Here is a 19,683-nt window from a genome sequence, read left to right as displayed (position 1 = left end):
CCGCATCCATCGCGTAGCAACACCGCATGTCCTCGGCCGCATCGTAGTACTAACGCAACCATCGCATCCATCGCACCGTATGCATTATTTTAACCTCTCAAGACAGTGACTGTCGCATGCGTTGTTCTTGGCCATACTTCAACCTCTCTCCATGCCCAAGTAACTTCTCAAAACTTCATGGCTAACGCATTGTCAAACACTTAGTCATTTTTTTCCTTAGCTTCCACCGCATGGTTATACTTAGCCAAATTTTCACTAGTTATGGCTTATTTCCAAAGTTATTTAACAAATCCTTTTAATCATTTAGAAATTTTCCTACTCTTTATCTTAGGATCTGACTCATACTTAGTTAATCTCTTTTATTTCTTGCTCAAAAGGGAAAGTGGAATTTCGGGTTTCACATTTCTCCCCCCTTAAGAAAATTTCGTCCTCAAAATTTAAAGCAATACCGTAAACATCTCTTATTTATTTGTTTCATCCTTTTCAATTTTATTTAATTACATAAGTTTTATTTAAACTTTACATATGTTCTATTCCCAAGTACTCCTTCCTTCAAAACCAGTAGTCCTTCCAAGCTTGGTTTCCTCCTAAGCTACTGGTCGGATCATTGGTTGGACAGTCTTTACACTAATGGCTGGGTTGTTCACATTTTAAGCACAAACCTTTTCTACCCTCTTGATCTCTCCAATGACTCTTATGACACCTATGGCAGGGGTAGTCTTTAGTCGCGTCAAAGGTTGGTTCTCGGTGACTAAGGAAATGTTGAAACTCTGTACATTGTTTCCCTTTATGCCCTGCACGTCTACAGATATAGCATTTATCCATTCCCTTCAAACACTCTCTAGGGTGGTATTTCCCACATCTATTGCATAACAGGTTCCTTGCTTGACTTGATCCTATCTAGCTAACAATCATTTCATCAAACAAATATACTTTGTTAAAATATATTTATTAATCATAAACAAAAACATATTTACAAAGGAAAAATTTTTATACAACATCTATAATGGAAAATAGTACACATCTATCTACACTTCGGAGGTTTTTCCCTTGCTTTTGTCCTCCTTCCCTAATTGTGGGTAGTTTCGTTTGTAGTGACTAACTTCTTCGTAGTTATAGCATACGTTTGCCCCTCTATACTAGTGCCCAACGTGATATATCTTACAATTTGAACACCACGTCCTTCGGTGCTGGCTACAGATTCGTTAGGCTTGTATACTTCTTCTAGAGTAAGCTCTTTTGTTGTCTTTTGCTTTCCGGAGTTGGTCTTACTTATCTTTTTATCTAGAACCCCCAAGGAGTATTTCTGGCTCTTTTCTCGCTCCCCCACAACATCCGTTGTTGCTAGCGATCCTAGGCTAGCTTCCACACGTAACGATGTGTCTACTAATTTTGGAAATTTCTACCAATCAGTGCCGGCAGTTACGTGCATTCGTATCTCACCTCGTAGCCCTTCCTCAAATCTCCTACATCTTTCAGTTTCATCTAATTATACTAGCAGCGTATTTGCTAAGTTCAGTATATTTTTGTTCATACTCGGCTACCAATAGTGAGCCTTGTACGAGCTTCAGAAATTCATTTCGATTTGCATCGCGAAAGGTTTAAGGATAGAATTGTTCATGGAAGGCTTTTCCAAATTCCTCCCAGGTAACTTCATCCCTTTCTCTTCTTCTATCTTCAAATACGTGCCATCAATCCTCAGCTCTTTTCTATAGTAAGAAAGTGTCTAGTGCTACTTTTCTATCTTCAGGGCATCGCATTTCCCTGAAACATTTTTCTATCATCACGAGCCAGGCTTCCACATCTGCTGGGTTCATGGTTCCTTCAAAGGTCGAGGCTCCTAATGCCTTCAACCGTTCAATACCAAATCGTTTCTCGGGGTCTACTAACATACCTTCTAAGTTTTCGGCCAAATACCGAGCAAATTTTCCCATCATTTGCTCGTCACCTGCAGTCTCTGCCTGCGGATGACTCGACTCGTCCTGGTCCCTTCTGTTGTTTTTGAGGTAGCATCTTGAGTCCCCACCGGTTGCTTGCTGGTCTGCCACGTGGCATGATTCCTATAATAAACCACACATTTAGACATACTATAGTATTACTATATTCTTCTCTAGTTTACCCTTTCCCAAAATCTTATGCTCTGATACCAAGTTGTCACACCCCGCCCCGAGCTCGCACTCCTGAGTCCGAGGAAAGGCATGATATTAACTGATGCTACTTTGGTTAAACTACTAGTTTCTTTTTAACAACCTTACTTAACAGCAGCGGAAGAATATTACATGCTTTAATTAGAAACTAGTTTACAAACTCAAGTTACATTTACATAGAAGACATTATCCCGACAACCAATCTCATTTAATACTATTTCTAGACTTGTGGTAGACCTTGACCAACACCGCAACCTGGACTCGTCAGCTACCTGCAATAGAAACACAAAGACAAACTATGAGCTTTACAAAGCTCAGTGAGTGGTAAAACAAATACAAGTCTTTTAAAAGCATTATCACGAAGTTCCCCCGCGAACCTCCACCATACCATGAAGCTTTCACAAACCCACCTACACACATGGTAGATGGTTAACATTTCATAACTAAAAAAAAAATATCAACCTATGTGCACATAGTTCTCCCTTTCATTGGCTCAGAAGCTAGGCCCGTCGGCCCTCTTACCATCCTATTCAAGGTTCTTCTGTCCCACAGGCTCAGGAACTAGACTCCTTGATCCCCTGACCATCCTGTAAGGATTTATTTTGGGCTCAGGCTCTAGGTCTACAGACCCCCTGACAATCCCAACGTCATACACAACTCATAGCATAAACTACATGCTTAAAAGAACAAATGAGGAAATCACTCACATTGGTCGAGAACTTTCTTCCCAGTTCACCCGGTTTCCCTTGTTCCTTCACTAGACCCTATTTCATGTTTAAATTTAAGCTCAGATTACTCACTCTTTCGGGCCTTATCTCATGACATTTCCTTCTTCAAAAATTTTTGAAAATGTCTTAACTATCATACCTTAAAGTTTCCCCTTGAAATTCCTTGGCGAAAGTTCCGAGTCTCAAGTTTATTCCTTCTGGCCCGACTATCTCCTCACTGGTGAGCACCTCTCAGTTTTCCTTGAATTTGACAGCCTTAGAGTTAGAATTGCATTAAGGCATCCCTCACACTAAAATTGCACTTAATTTAGAAACTTTTGGTCTAAAAATCATCTGATTTGCACGAGTAGTTTGGAAAAGCTTCTTGTTTGAAGTTAGCCTATGTGTCTGTCCGTACAACCCTATTCCCTTTGGCACCTTTGCTTGTGCCTCCGCTCGAACACTGCCTTCCCTCCTTCGATTATCTCTTATTCTTTCCTTTCTTTGTAGTTTTTAAGTACTTATCTGATGTGTGGGTTGAAGTGAGGCATTCTCTCCCTTTATAGGCATTCAACCTTTCTCCTTTGCCCGACACCTCTTCCCTTGATCACATCCAAGTGTTTTCTTTATCTTCTGCCAGCTCCCAGCCTCTTCCACCTCCTGCTTGATGTGTCTTCACCTCACACTATCAATGCATCCCTCACATCAACGCTATCTTAAGTGTCCTCCTCCTCCATAGCCAACACTTAAGGCTTAACTTTGCATGTTTGCTCGTGCACCCACCTTATTTTCTTAAGGCCTAAGACTCCTTCCTAGCAAGCCACATGTCTAGATGACGTCCTTAGATGCGTCCATCCCCCCTCATATGTGTTTATCCCACTTCATATGCGGTCATCTAGCCACGAATGCGCCCATCCAATGGCCGCAACATTCCTATGTCGGACACATCAAATGGCGCATGCATCCATCCTGGCTCGTCTTACCACCGCATAGTTCATTGCCTAACGTTATTGCCGCATACAACCAACAATAATGTTGCCGCATAGCATCGATGCATAACGTTGCCGCATAGCACCGATTCATAGCATCACCTTGTGACACCAATGCATAGTGCTGTCGTATACCATCGACGCATACCTTTCGGCCGCACAATGCATAGCACCATCGCATGATGCCAACGCATAGTGCTGCTGTATACCATCGATGCATACCCCCATTGTCGCATGCCTCCATCGCTGCATCCTCCATCGCTGTATGCCTCTATCGTCGCCTTCTCCATCGCCGCATGCTTCATCGCCCTTGCCATCCATTGCCGCATGCTACCAACGCATCCCTTCGGCTATATACTCTCGCGTAGCAAGGCAGTCGCATACCTGATCAATGCGTGCGCGTGTCTCTAGCGCCTTGTGCCCATGTCTACACAATCTAAGGTTGCCGCATCCATCGCGTAGCAACACCGCATGTCCTCGGCCGCATCGTAGTACTTAGTTAATTTACTCTTTATCTTAGGATCTGGCTCATACTTAGTTAATCTCTTTTATTTCCTGCTCAAAAGGGTAAGTGGAATTCCGGGTTTCACAGCAACTGTCAGTCTTTAGTGGAGTGCCCGACAGTTAACGGATGATGGATCCTGTGACCAAAGAGTTTAGTCAGTTATTCACGTACCATTGGAGCTTCCAGCTACAGGTCCATAAGGTCCCGTTGGTAGCTCAATGGATTCAAGTTGAGAATCAGTTCTTGGTGTTGATTTGAAATGTTCGAATTGACAAGAAGAAATTCGATTATATATGATATAATCGGTGTGATGTATGAGATACACAGGTCTATATGTTATAGTCATTGTGTTTAAGCGTTCGTGTATTGCTATCTTGGAGACTGATCGAGCGTTCGTGATTGAGGGAGTTTAAAGAATGAGTCTTTAAAGGTATGATACTCTATCCCTTAATCCTATATTAAAGCATGTTCTAATTTCGTATTGTGCATGACCTGTTAGTTTCCGTTTGTGTACTATAATTGTTTATGTTCAATTTCAAATGGAAGTTGGAACGATCCTTCTGCTGCTCATGGAAATCCTCATGTCTGATTTTCTTCACATGCACTGCAGACCTTTGAGGCCATCACAATCCACTTGTATATCTACCACATAATGTTCAGGTTTCATTAAATGACCTTGAATCTTAACTTATTGGATCTATTTAAAACTATCTAAAGGTCAAATAAAATACAATTTATTTTATTAAATAAATAATTTGTATTTACAAAATGACAAACTACAAGATGAAGGAGATTTAGGACACGAAATCCAACAATCCCCCACTTGTCTTAAAGTGAGTGGGGAGTATACTATACAATATAAAGTACAATACAATAAACTAGGGCATCCTCTATACCCTAAAATCTCCTAGTTGCCCCAAACAAGATGACACATATTTTATAGACATAGACTCTCTAGGTGACTCTACAAAACCTTAGTCGTGAGAGCCTTTGTAAAGAGATCAACAATATTGTTCTCCGAAGCGATCTTCGTGGCGATCACATCTTCATGTTGCACAATCTTTCTAATGAGATGATACTCTCGCTCGATGTTTTTTTCTCATTTGTGGCTTCGAAGCTCCTTGGAGTTTGACGCAACACCACTATTATCACAATATAGGTGATGGGCATTGATAGAATTGGTTACATGTTTGGAATAATTTCAAAAAAGTTATCGTTATTATCATTAAAAGGCTCATGCTCCAAATACAACTCAAAACTTTTCTTATCATCGATGAGTCTTACGAAGTCCATAACATCTTCATCACTCTTTAATACACGATATTCTCCAACATCATTTGTAAGATTCCCCACCCCACAATTTCTCCCAACTAGTATGTCCAAGGTTTTTCACAATATCTATGGCTTAAAAATAGGACCATATATTTAGGTCAAAATTATGGACTATATCCACCTTTCCATTTTCATATTTCATATAAGGATCACATATGAATTTTCAACCATGATGAACCTTTATGTTGAGGGTTGACATGTCTACAATTGAATGATATTACTTAAATAAAACACGAGGAGTCCATTCACATGGTAAACAATTAAAAATTAAAAATTAAAAATGACAAAAATGACAAAAATTAAAAATTACAAAAATGACAAATTAGTCAAAATGATGGACTGTAGTTTTTTTTTTCTCTACTCTGCCCAGAAGAATATCCTTGCTTTCGCAAGTGTCAGCCCTCTCTCCGTTTATAGTGCTTCCCAAAAATCTTTCGAGCTAGCCAAGAATGATCTCTCGGTGTCTTCTTCTCTTCGCTCGCCTCCGCCTTCTAAGTATATGAATAACTACAGACTAATGGCTATCTAATTGTATATGGTCTATCTTTTGTATGTGGCAGACTCCTTTAACGATGGTGGCCTTCGGTATTTATAGAGGTCAAGGTGAAGAAGCTTTTCTCTCTAATGATTGCAATGATGGGAGGTCATTAGATCTTCTGTCTGATGCACCGATTAATTGTCACTAAAAAGTTGAATGTACTTGCTACAGTGTGTCGTTAACGGCTTGTCAACTAAATTCGGATTCGACCGTCATCAGCTTTCCGTCCCATCATGATTTATTATGCTTTAACCTTGATGTGTCGTCTTTATGCGGCCACCTTCTTGAACAAATTCCCGCGAGCGCATACAATCGCATGGCTTTGCAGTCACCGAATTCCTTGGATCCCAATTTGTTTTGCACCAACACATTTTTCCTGCACAAAATAAGTAAATTAGCTGCTTTTATGCGATGGGCACATGCGGTCGCAATATTCTAAGTTTAACGCTTTTGGACATGATTTTGTATATTTTCACTGTCGCATTCCCTCGTTGTTTTACTTATTTGCACTGTAATAACATGCATTTCTGCCCGTTATCAAAGACCAACCATATAATCAATAAATTAGGATGTATAGTAATAGGGTCCACTTAATTGAAAATACTATTTAACAATAGGAAAAGAACCAAAATAACAAATTATAATCTTAACAAAAACAATGTGGTGCCTATCACATGTTTATATCTATCTTCCAAAAAGAGATAAAGAAGAAGCTTACACTAGATTCTGAATGAGAAGTCTGAACATGATGGAAAAAAAGGTTCCAAATGTGTGTAGAAGACCAAAATAAGAAGATGAATCCAAATCAAACAGCGACTGAAACACGAAGAAGAGGGCATGACTATAACTCGCGATCGAAACCACGTAAAAACAATTCCAATACCAAACCCTAATGAATGCAAAATTAGTTGGGATTTAATTGGTCCGACCCTAGCGACTCGAATTATTTGGAACTTAAACTAACTACGTGGCACCGAATCATCTCATAAAAAATGTCATCTCATAAATCCATTAATTTTTTAACAACATGCTGACCCCCGACGACCAAATTGAACCTTTTCTTAAAGTATAAGGTCTAAAATGAATCTTTTTTAAAGTATATAGACCAAAATAGTATTTAAACCTAAAATAATATCAATATGGTATAAAGGTTTGAAAGGTTGATTTCAACGCAAATATCGTAGTCTTAATTTCATTAAAATTTCGATGAAAATATCAATTTCGATGGATATTTCTAGAAGAGTTATAACACCAAAAAATTTAGTAAATAAATATTTTATGATTTTTAAACAAGCTAACGTATCTATTATTTATATTATATTTACATTAGTAATTCTTTGTTTTTTATTTTTTATGTTTAACGGATTTTTCTATATTACAATGAAAATATCGATACACCTTTCATATCAATATCGAACTCATGGAAATACGGAAATATTGATGAAAATATCGATAGGTAGATGGAAATTTAATACTATGAGAGAGAATGAAATGAAAAATGAAGAGAAAAATACCACATATATCAGTAGATAGGGATTAAAAATAATGACAAGTATAATTATTTTATTCATTTATTTTATTACATAGATTTTTGCATGGATATTGTTAAAGTAAACATGGCAATTCAACTTTAGCTTTTATTCTCCGGAAGTACAGATTCAAAATTTAAGAGACGTACTGCTGCCCGTTGATTAAAAAATACCTTAGCTGTATAAGTCCAATTAATTCCACAGGAGTTTTTAGCCACCAACACAAGAGTGAAAACTATTCGAATAGATCTTCTTCCTTGTTCCAACCCATTTATCACGCGCTCGAACTCCAGTTTTTCTCCTGTTGTTTCATTATGCTCACGTACTGCAAAGCTTCCACATCCTTGTATCTCCTCACTATAAACATCCTTAATTGGTACTGGATCAACGTTAGGGATTAGATCAATATCTTCAGAATTCATTGCTAATTACCTCTTTTAATAGATAGATATATACTTTTTTTTGTAAGAGTAGTTGGAAGGAGTTGGATATTTATAGTTATTGAACCTTAGAGATTGATGCCTTTGAAATAATGGAACATTGCTTGAAAGATTAAAACTACTTAAAATAATGAGATACTTGCACATGTTGGAACACCAATTTTGAATTCTTCCACTAGTTTTATTGTCTTATGGAAATAATACCTATTGTGGGATCTATAATTTATTTTTTATAATTATGTACCAAAATATGACTTTTCATTTATTTCACAATGTCATATTTTTGTTATAAAAAACTTCACCTACGCTCAAAATAGGTTTGTGCTGCATTCTAGCTAAGTTAGATAATCATTAATATACCTATAACTCGATCAAATAATATTTTACTAAAATAAATGCATAAATAAATATATAAATTGGAAACAAAAGCCTCCAAAAAAATATATTTATTTTAATGATTAAAACTACTTAAAATAATGAGATATTTGCACATGTGGATAAGTATAACTCCAACTAGGGGAAATGATATATGTTATCTTATCCTAATTTTAAATTCTACTTCTATGAGATCTATACTTGACTTAGTTATATTTAAGTATCAAAATTTGATTTTTCATTTATTTTACATTTTCATAATTTTGTTATAAGAAAATTCACTTGGTGCTAAAAATAGGTTGGAGCATTCAAGCTAGTTGGATAATAATTAATATACCTATAACTCCATCAAATAATATTTTATTAAAATAAGTCCAATAATAAAAATATAATTTTGAAACTAAAAGCCTCCATAAAATCTATTCCCTTGAATGATTAGAACTACTTAAAATAATGAGATGTCTGTACATGTCGGATAAATATAATTTCCAACTAGGAGGACTAATATATATTTTCCTATCCAATTTTAAATTCTTCAACTAGTTTCATTGTCTTAGGTAAATTATACCTTCTATATGATCTATAATTAACTTTGTTATAAATATGGAAATTTGATTTTTAATTTCTTTTACACTATCATAATTTTTTTTATATAAAAAGTTCAGTTGGAACTTAAAATAAGTTCGAGCATTCTAGCTAGCTGATTATTAATATATTCATAACTCGATCAAATAATATTTTACTAAAATAAGTCCATTAGTAAAAACATAAATTTGAAAAAATACCTCCATAAAATGTATTTTCTTGAATGATTAAAACTACTTAAAATAATAAGATATTGGTGCGTATTGGATAAGTATAAAACCAATGAATAAGATTTAATATCTTATCCAATTTTAACTATAAACATCCTAAATTTCAAATTTACCTATGATTAATGTGAAATTTAAATAAATTTATTGTTATGTAAAAAAAAATTATTTATATTATGTATATATATAACTTAATTTTATTCATCCCTCTACATTTTTTTTAACTCACTTTTCTCCCCCATTTTCTAGTCTTTTTGTCAATTTTTTTAAATTATTTATATTTCTTTCTAAAACTATTGTTCTTCTTTCTAACTTTATTCCTCATTCTAAAATTCTCTTTCAAATTTCTGCTCCTTTTATATTTAAGAATTTATTGGTTTTTTCGTCTTGAAAATATTCATTTTTCCGTATAAAATTTATTATGTTGCATTTTCTACACTCTATTTTATAAATTTACTTACAATTTAAAGAAGGAATTGAAAAACTCGATTTTGATCTGTTTTATTAATTTAAGGGTTGTTATTAAATATAGAAAAATAAATAAAAATATTTACCGAACATAACAAAAATTTTAAATTATCAATGATAGACGTTGATAGATACTGATAGACTTTTATGAATATCTATCAGTGATATTGATAAACTCTTATAGAAGTCTATAAGTGTCTCTCACCGTTTATCATTGATAGTTTTAAAATTTTGCTATATCTTGTAAATATTTTCAACAATTTTACCATTTCAAATATTTTTTCATTTTTATTTCTAAATTTATTTTACCTTTAATGTTGGTCTCCCTTATGTTTTTGTTCTTTTCCTTATACTTGAATAGTATGAAATTGTTTTTTAAGATCGTAAACATTGTTAGCAGTGTAAATGTGCTAATAGAAGTTTAATTTGGGATCAGTATCGAATTTTATGCATTTATTATGCTATTTTGTAGGTCTTAAGCAATTAAGAGATAGGATAGTCTTAAGAAATTAAGAGATAGAATAGTCTTAAGAAATTAAGAGATAGAATATACCAACGAAACTGAAATGGTCCAAAAATGGGTCAAATTGGAGTTCCAGAGCAAAAACCGTGAAGAAATGAGGTAAAAGGACAAAAATGCCCCTGGGTCTGGCGCAACTGCAGTTCTGTGGTGCTATGCCCAGTGCCCAAAGGCAAAAGTGTGCCTAATAGGGAGCGCTACGACACTCCATATTAAAGGACGGAAATGAAGGGTTGAATCTCAATACAGAAGCGAATTATCATTCTGTCTTTGAATTGGAGTGAGGAAATATCAAAATTGATTTTACTGAAACCTAATTTAGGCTAAGCACATGTATTTTTCATGCTGAGAGAATCAAAGACTAAAGAAAATAATATCATTGTAGAAAATTCAAATTTTCACTAAATTTCCATTATAAGGCCACGATCAAACCTTATGTGAAACCCCAATCGTTTTATTCAATAAGAACACCACCAAATGGATTCCTTGTTATTCTCAGGATGCAAGAATGAAGGTGTGGACATATTGAATTTTCATGGCAAATAGAAGATCTTTGAGAGAGAGTAAGAGCAAAATTAATCCAAAATAATCAAAGAGACTAAGAAAGAGAAGAAGGGGAGAGAGTTATGTTTACTCCATTCCCAAGTTGTACAAATAACTCCCTCAATCGGGAGTTATTTTATTTATTATTTTATTTAATATAATTAATATTAATATGATATTAATAATATGGTTCATCTAACTATTAGTAGTCATATTATATACATTTATAATCACATTATAATGCAACCTATTCTTTTATCTTATAGTTTTAGTACAAATCAGATTCATATTAAATATTAATTTATAGTATAAAATCCATTTAAAATATTTGAATCACATTCAAATATTTCTTTCACGTATTATATAGTTTTAATTATAAATCATATTTATTATTAACTATATGCATTATAATGCATCGATATACATTATACATTATATTAATCATATTGATATAATTAATTACTCAAATTCCCATAAATAATCTGAAAAATTCAAATTCTTCCAAAAAAAAACAATTGATCGTTGTTTCTATCCTTGGTGACCTAACAATGGAACCTATTGGAACTACATATTAGAATCTCCAATTGTTCGAGATTAACCAACTAAACTCTTCAAATGGATTAATCAACATTTATTAACTGTCAGTCACTCCACTAACCCTTCACAAATTACTTGTAACTACAGTTGGGTCAAAATTACCGTTTACCCCTGTAGTTACATCTAACTCCTTAAACGCCAACGATTCCTCTAATGAACAAACAATTTATATCCCAACTATAAACTAACCCTCCTGGGCCAATGAGAAGGTGAGGCCTCGTAGTTCAAGACTTGGAATCATCTATTAAGGGAGTAATTTATCTACTTTTCTTTTCAATGGGAAGAAGTTAATTTCATCTTGTGTAGTTATATTTCTAGCTCTCTACTTGGAAAAATCTAAAATGGAGGCATATTGAGTGGATGAAAAGGCCTCTCTCGCCCATACAAATCAAAGGTTTGTCCTCATTGACAGGAGTTCACAACTCACTCAGGGTCAAGCTACCTATGGTCATCCCAGTGACAAGTTAGTTTCTTCAAGCAACAATGTTATTCTAAGAAAGTAATCATTTCGTGGTCCAGTCCTATATAAACTCTTTATATAGGATACCCCCATTCATGTGTCTTCACACGAACAATATGGATCATATTATTTGTAACGCTTATAACTCATGTAATAGTTACAAATCGGATCGCGCCCCTAGTGTCACACTACAAGAATTTTGGGTTTTAATGTCAGTTGGAAAAAGTGAAATTGTATGTATAATGTCGGTTTTGTTTTTTTTCTAAAAAAGTGGATCTTTAATGTCGATTTTGAATCGATATTTTAGGTGTACCTTTAATGTCGGTTTTAAACCGCTAAATTTTTTCTAAAACTTTCTATTCCCCCTCCCCCTCTCCCCCCCTATTTTCTTTTTCCTCTCATTCTCACACTTTCACTCACCCACAACCCATGCCACTCCCTCCTCTAGCAGCTCGTGCTCTCGTCCTCTCTATCTCCGTCGTCGACTTTGTCCTCTCGTCCTCTCGATGAGTTGCTACAATCGATTTAGAGGTAAACAATAGTTAAAACTATCTAATAACGCACTTCAAGCCTTGTGTAATGGGCACTTCAAGAGTGATTTTCTTGTAAACTGAAGTAGCGAGTAGAAATCAGCAATGTCTTCGCAATATCCAGTCCCAAAATGGGCTTCCAAGCCTTGTGTAATGGGCATCATTGAAGCTTGTCGAGGCCCTGTTTTAGGTTTTCTATGTTCCTATTCGTTTCGTTCCATTTCCACCTCTTTAATTCTGCTTCGATAATCATATTTTGGGATATGATTTTGAATAAGCTTTTCTTTCTGAAATATTACTGCATTTGATGTTCTCAGGGCCAATGGTGTATGGATGCTTGTACTGCGCCAGTTCATATTTGAAAGAACTTTCGTCTTTGATTTTGCAGGTTTAGATTATTGTTGCTATGATGATTTTCTTTTAACTATTGTTCATCATTTCCCTATTTCGTTTACTTTTCTTCTAACTTGTGATGTGTTGCTTGTAGACTCAAAAACTTTGAAAGAAAAGAAGAGGGAGGAATTGTTTGAAGATTTGAAGGCTAACGAGTCATTTGGATGGGCTGTTGATGTCTTAGATCCTCGAGAACTTTCATCTAAACTGCTAAATAAGTCAGTCTTCAGTGCTTTATAAATTCTTTCATTTGCATAAATACTTTAATTTTCACTTTACCTATTGAATTCGACGATATAAAGAATGAAACTTAGCTGAAATCTCATCTTTCTTGAGAAATAGTATTACATGAAATCTCGTCTTTGTTACTAGCACGGTTAGATGTTGTAGTGTTCATAATTCTTTCACTTTATAAAGCTTCTTCCATTAGGGCATCAGCTGGTCGAGGTATCATTGGGATGCAGGACGACCTAGTTTACGTGTGGGAATTGTCTATAGAAAATAAACTGGGCATTCTTTTTCGTTTTGAAGGTATGCGTAATAGCATTGGTGACTGAAGCTTTGCTCAGTGTACACTATTCTTTGTGAAAAGAGTTAATTTTTTCAATATACTGAAAATATTGCCATAATTCTCACAACTCATCCAGAGAAGAAACAAAGAGTCAATACTCATCATACTTCTGTTTTGAAGTTTAAACATGATAACGAATAAGACATAAGCTTTAAGAGTTAGAAAGTGGAATATGAGATCTATTTATCATCATAATAGTGCCATTCCCCATTGTAGAGTATTGTATCTTTCAAAAGAAGATTCATTTCCAGTACCATTATGATTATCAATTTCTTCAGTTTCTCAAATGTATATTTTCTCCAATATACGTACAAATGTTGTTTGTATTGCAAATGGTAATAAAGAGACAGGTGTGGTGGCTGTAGCAGCTGAAAATAGGCTTCTTGTATATCTACTTCCATCAGATTGGAAAAGGTAAACCATAAGTGGCCTACCAATGAAGAAAATTACTTGGAAATTGCACAATATCATCAGCAAAATGTTTTAGTTTTGAGTTGGTGCCTGTCCCACTTTTATTATACAATAGCTGGACTTCCAAACAGTTTGGGTTCGTTCCTGATGGACTTTTTGATATACTTAGGTTCATTTTGTTGTGTTCGGGTTTACTTACTTACACTTGACTGATCTTATGGGACAATTGTCTCTTTCTGAACTTTTGGTTATCAAGAAACTCACAAGACTTAGTATTCTAAGTAGGTGGCCTGGAACCTATTTTTTAAACTCCAGTGTCACAAGGCCACACTATTTTTCATCAACTCCACTTCTCATAAATCATCAAATATCATAATCTGATTTGGTGAAAGTTAGATTCCAAAACTTCTGATACTTCCCTGACACAGTCTCACAAACTTAAATTTGACTTTGTTATCAAGTTCTTTTGATTATATTCCCAGTGATATCATATATATATATTATTTATATGCTTGATTTACAGGGAGTCGGACAAAGTGGATGAAGATGTGGCAATGGCGGGAAGTGGTAAAAAGCAATTAAAACTAAGCAATCTTGGTATCACCACATCAAAGAGAAAGAGTGAAGAAATTGAATCAAATGCCAAAGGACGGTGCAAGTTTTTCCAGGCTAGATAGGAAGATTGCATTGGACATGTTTTAAGAAGGTTGATAAGTGGAGAAGGTGCATCCAACACAAAAAGGACTTCATAACAACATTAATAACAAATACAAGATAATATTTAAAGTTGTTTATCTTAAAAGTCTATTTGTTCTAAAGTTTTGGATTAGATTCATTGTTGGAATACTATAACTATCCTACAGTTATGGTAGTCATAGCCAGTCCTCTAAATATACTGACGCCAATGGTACCATCAAACTCTTGAATGGACATGCCATGCATAACATGAACGATGTAGACATGATCCGTATCAATTTGAACGAGCATATATTTTGAAGAAACAAATTTATTTATTTAGGCCGCGATGATCTGATCTAATATTGTAATATGGTTGAAATAGGTTACATGTGTATTTTGACATACATTGCGTAAGTATTACTCATCTAGATTCACTCATGTATATTTTGTTTTATGTTTAAATAATAACTTTTACTTTGTTTAGGTATATTTGGGATGAATGTGGTTGTGATATTACGAAGAAGTTTTTTATAATTGATCAAGCAAGAATATCGCCACACGTGAAGTCTCAAGATATTCGATCCAGAAATTTAGCCAACCAACTAGAATGGGCTAATTTGGACCAATTAGTCCTTATTCCATATAACACAGGGTAAGTAAATACAAGTTCTTAAGTTATTTTTAATTTGCATAATACGCGTACTAATATTTTTAAATTGTTGATTATTATAGTTATCATTGGATATTGATTGTAATCAATCTACAAGAATATTGTGTTTATGTTTTGGACTCTATTCGAAGTAAGGTTCAAGAGGATTTTCATGGAGTTAAAAATATGTAAGTATAATTGAACTTTCTTAGCTCTTAATTGAAGTATTTATGTTTAACTAATATTTTCAAACTATTTAGTGGATTGAAAACATGGCAAGCCAAGCACGATCTCCAAACCATCAGTCTTCTCCAAAATGGAAACCTATAAAGGTAAATTTACATTCATTTTTTTAACAATTTATGTTCATTCGAACATAAGAATAATTGTTTTCAATTTCTTTATATGCAATGCCCCCATCAATTAGATTCAGTAGGATGCGGGTACTATGTGCAAAAATATATACATGAAATAGTGCATAATCCTACTACTCCCATTACTAGCCTCGTACATAAATTATTTATTTTTTATATACTAGCTTTAATTTAATAAATAAATGTAAACTTATGTTGAATTTATCTTCTTTTTTTTTCTCTTTGTAGTTCAATACAAAAAATGCATATACCTAAGGAGAGATTGACGTAATTCGAACCCAATGGGCAAGTTTTGTTGCCCGATTTGTTTAAGGATGTACTTCTTGTTTTTTGTCTCAATAGAATTTAAATGCTAGCTTAGAATGAATGCAAATTTATCTAACCATGATCTAGTTATTGAAAGATTTATGTATAATATTTTTCTATTTATAAAGTATTTGGTGTTAAGTATTCATGGAAGTACTAATTGATATTTGTGAATGAGAGAAATGATGGCTTTGTGTAAGTATTCTATGAGAGTGTGTTATTGTTATACAAATGTTGGTAATTAGTGTGTTTATTTCATATTTGATGACTATATGTAATAGATTGGAAATATTAATTCTTGTTTGTAGATAAATTCATAGGTGGAAGACAAATATTGATGGCTTGCCATGCAAATTTTTTTATATTTTTAAATAAAAAACAATGACGGACATTTCTTGACGCAACACGAGACGTATAATGTTGTTTTTAACTTTTTGACCGATATTAAAAATGGATTCGACAACGAAATTTAAAAAAATCAGACAATAATTGAAAAAGGGCTTCAATGGATTTTGGGCTTCAGTTGACAACCGAAATTAAAGGGCTTTAATTTCGGTTGCAACCGACATTAAAGATAGTGTTATTAAAGCCCTTTAATGTCGGTTTAAAATCGACATTAAAAACAATCGACATTAAAGGGCTTTAATAACACATTAAAGCCCGGAATTCTTGTAGTGACTAGGATAAGACACCTAACCTTAACCATGTATTGCAGACCTTTGAGGCCATCACAATCCACTTGTATGTCTACGTTCAAGTTTCATTAAATGACCTTGAATCTTAACTTATTGGATCTATTTAAAGCTATCTAAAGATCAAATAAAATACAACTTATTTTATTAAATAAATAATTTTATTTATAAAATGACAAACTACAAGATGTAGGAGATTTAGGACACGAAATCCAACAATCCCCCACTTGTCTTAAAGTGAGTGGGGATTATATTATACAATATAAAGTACAATACAATAAATTAGGGCATCCTCTATACCCTAAAATCTCCTAGTTGCCCTAGACAAGATGACACATATTTTATAGACATAGACTCTCTAGGTGACTCTACAAAACTTTAGTCGTGAGAGCCTTTGTAAAGAGATCAACAATGTTTTTCTCCGAAGCGATCTTCGTGGCGATCACATCTTCGTGTTGCACAATCTTTTAAATGAGATGATACTCTCGCTCGATGTGTTTTCCTCATTTGTGGTTTCGAGGCTCCTTGGAGTTCGATGCAGCACCACTATTATCACAATATAGGTAATGAGCATTGATAGAATTGGTTACATGTTTGGAATAATTTCAAAAAAGTTATCGTTATTATCATTAAAAGGCTCATGCTCCAAATACAACTCAAAACTCTTCTTATCATCGATGAGTCTTATGAAGTCCATAACATCTTCATCACTCTTTAATACACGATATCCTCCAACATCATTTGTAAGATTCCCCACTCCCCAATTTCTCCCAACTAGTATGTCGAAGGTTTTTCACAATATCTACGGCTTAAAAATAGGACCATATATTTAGGTCAAAATGATGGACTATATCCACCTTTCCATTCTCATATTTCGTATAAGGATCACATATGAACATTCAACCGTGATAAATCTTTATGTTGAGGGTTGACATCTCTACAATTGAATGATATTACTTAAATGAAACACAAGGAGTCCATTCACATGGTAAAAAATTAAAAATTAAAAATTGCAAAAATGACAAAATAGTAGGGACCATGTATTACTTTTTTTTTTTTTTTGACAGAAAACACATTAAAAGACCAACCATATAATCAATAAATTAGGATGTATAGTAATAGGGACCAATTGATCGAAAATAATATTTAACAATAGGAAAAGAACCGAAACAACAAACCCTAATGAACGCAAAATTAGTTGGGATTTAATTGGTCCGACCCTAGCGACTTGAATTATTTGGAACTTAAACTAACTATGTGGCACCTAATCATCTCATAAAAAATGTCATCTAATGAATCCATTAGTTTTTTAACAACATGCTGACCCCCAACGACCAAATTGAACCTTTTCTTAAAGTATAAGGTATAAAATGAACCTTTTTAAAGTACATGTACCAAAGTAGTATTTAAACCTAAAATAATATCAATATGGTATAAAGGTTTGAAAGGTTGATTTCAACGCAAATATCGTAGTCTTAATTTTATTAAAATTTTGATGAAAATATTGATTTCGATGAATATTTCTAGAAGAGTTATAACACCAAAAAATTTAGTTAATAAATATTTTATGATTTTTAAACAAACTAACATATCTATTATTTATATTATATTTACATTAGTGATATTTTATTTTTATTTTTATGTTTATTGGATTTTTCTACATTACAAAGAAAATATCGATACACCCTTCATATCCATATTGAACTCATGAAAATATGGAAATATCGATGAAAATATCGATAGGTAGATGGAAATTTAATACTATGAGAGAGAATGAAATAAAAAGTGAAGAGAAAAATACCACATATATCAGTAGATAGAGATTAGAAATAAAGATAAGTATAATTATTTTATTCATTTATTTTATTTCATAGATTTTTGCATGGATATTGTTAAAGTAAACATAGCAATTCAACTTTAGCTTTTATTCTCTGGAAGTACAGATTCAAAATTTAAGAGACGTACTGCTGCCCGTTGATTAAAAAACACCTTAGTTGTATAAGTCCAATTAATTCCACAGGAGTTTTTAGCCACCAGCACAAGAGTGAAAACTATTCGAATAGACCTTTTTCCTTGTTCCAATCCGTTTATCACGCGCTCGAACTCCAGTTTTTCTCCTGTTGTTTCATTATGCTCACGCACTGCAAAGCTTCCATATCCTTGTATCTCCTCGCTATTAATATCCTTAATTGGCACTGGATCAACATTAGGAATTAGATCAATATCTTCGGAACTCATCGCTAATTACCTCTTTTGATAGATAGATATATACCTTTTTCGTAAGAGTGGTTGGAAGGAGTTCGATATTTATAGTTGATGAAACCTTAGAGATTGATATCTTTGAAATAATGGAACATTGGTTGAATGATTAAACTACTTAAAATAATGAGATAATTGCACATGTTGAAGCTCCAATTTTGAATTCTTCAACTAGTTTTATTGTCACTTGCACATGTTGGAACACCAATTTTGAATTCTTCCACTAGTTTTATTGTCTTAAGGAAATAATTCCTATTGTGGGATCTAAATTTATTTTTTTATAATTATATACCAAAATATGACTTTTCATTTATTTCACAATGTCATAATTTTGTTATAAAAAGAATTCACGTATGCTCAAAATAGGTTTGTGCTGCAATCTAGTTAAGTTAGATAATCATTAATATACCTATAACTCGATCAAATAATATTTTACTAAAATAAACACATTAATAAATATATAAATAGGAAACAAAAGCCTCCAGAAAATGTATTTACTTTAATAATTAAAACTTATTAAAATAATGAGATATTTGCACATGTTGGATAAGTATAACTCCAACTAGGGGAATTGATATATATTATCCTATCCCAATTTTAAATTCTTGAACCAATTTTATTGTCTTAAAGTAAATAATACCTTCTATGAGATCTATACTTAACTTGGTTATATTTAAGTATCAAATTTTGATTTTTCATTTATTCTACATTTTCATAATTTTGTTATAAAAAAATTCATTTGGAGCTAAAAATAAGTTGGATAATAATTAATAAACCTATAGCCCCATCAAATAATATTTTACTAATTTAAGTCCGTAATTTTGAAACAAAAGCCTCCATAAAATGTATTCGCTTGAT

At 33.5% G+C, this 19,683-nt stretch overlaps 1 protein-coding gene and 2 long non-coding RNA genes across 5 annotated transcripts; 2 read left to right on the top strand and 1 right to left on the bottom strand.

The window, feature by feature from the left end:
• Positions 1-6,415: 6,415 nt before the first annotated feature.
• Positions 6,416-8,205, bottom strand: LOC120080488. 2 transcript variants are annotated; one of them, XM_039035158.1, is made up of 3 exons: positions 7,921-8,205; positions 6,937-7,034; positions 6,416-6,594 (listed from the first exon to the last, which is right to left on the bottom strand). In XM_039035158.1, exons 1-3 carry the CDS (start codon positions 8,167-8,169, stop codon positions 6,450-6,452), a joined length of 492 nt encoding a protein of 163 aa, XP_038891086.1. In that variant the 5' UTR covers positions 8,170-8,205; the 3' UTR covers positions 6,416-6,449. The 2 variants fall into 2 exon arrangements, with proteins under 2 accessions (XP_038891086.1, XP_038891087.1); XM_039035159.1 differs by lacking the exon at positions 6,937-7,034.
• A 4,162-nt stretch (positions 8,206-12,367) lies between these two features.
• LOC120080375 lies at positions 12,368-15,334 on the top strand. 2 transcript variants are annotated; one of them, XR_005482499.1, is made up of 6 exons: positions 12,368-12,493; positions 12,810-12,880; positions 12,980-13,103; positions 14,391-14,590; positions 15,030-15,197; positions 15,278-15,334. It is a non-coding gene; the product is annotated as an uncharacterized LOC120080375 (long non-coding RNA). The 2 variants fall into 2 exon arrangements; XR_005482498.1 differs by having other exon boundaries at positions 14,391-15,197.
• A 16-nt stretch (positions 15,335-15,350) lies between these two features.
• On the top strand, positions 15,351-16,043 carry LOC120080374. The gene is made up of 3 exons (XR_005482497.1): positions 15,351-15,382; positions 15,455-15,526; positions 15,797-16,043. It is a non-coding gene; the product is annotated as an uncharacterized LOC120080374 (long non-coding RNA).
• Positions 16,044-19,683: the final 3,640 nt, after the last annotated feature.

This window comes from Benincasa hispida, chromosome 6 (genome assembly GCF_009727055.1).
Source record: "Benincasa hispida cultivar B227 chromosome 6, ASM972705v1, whole genome shotgun sequence".
In the NCBI taxonomy this organism is placed as follows: domain Eukaryota; kingdom Viridiplantae; phylum Streptophyta; class Magnoliopsida; order Cucurbitales; family Cucurbitaceae; genus Benincasa; species Benincasa hispida.
This window is presented reverse-complemented; position numbering and strand designations above follow the sequence as displayed.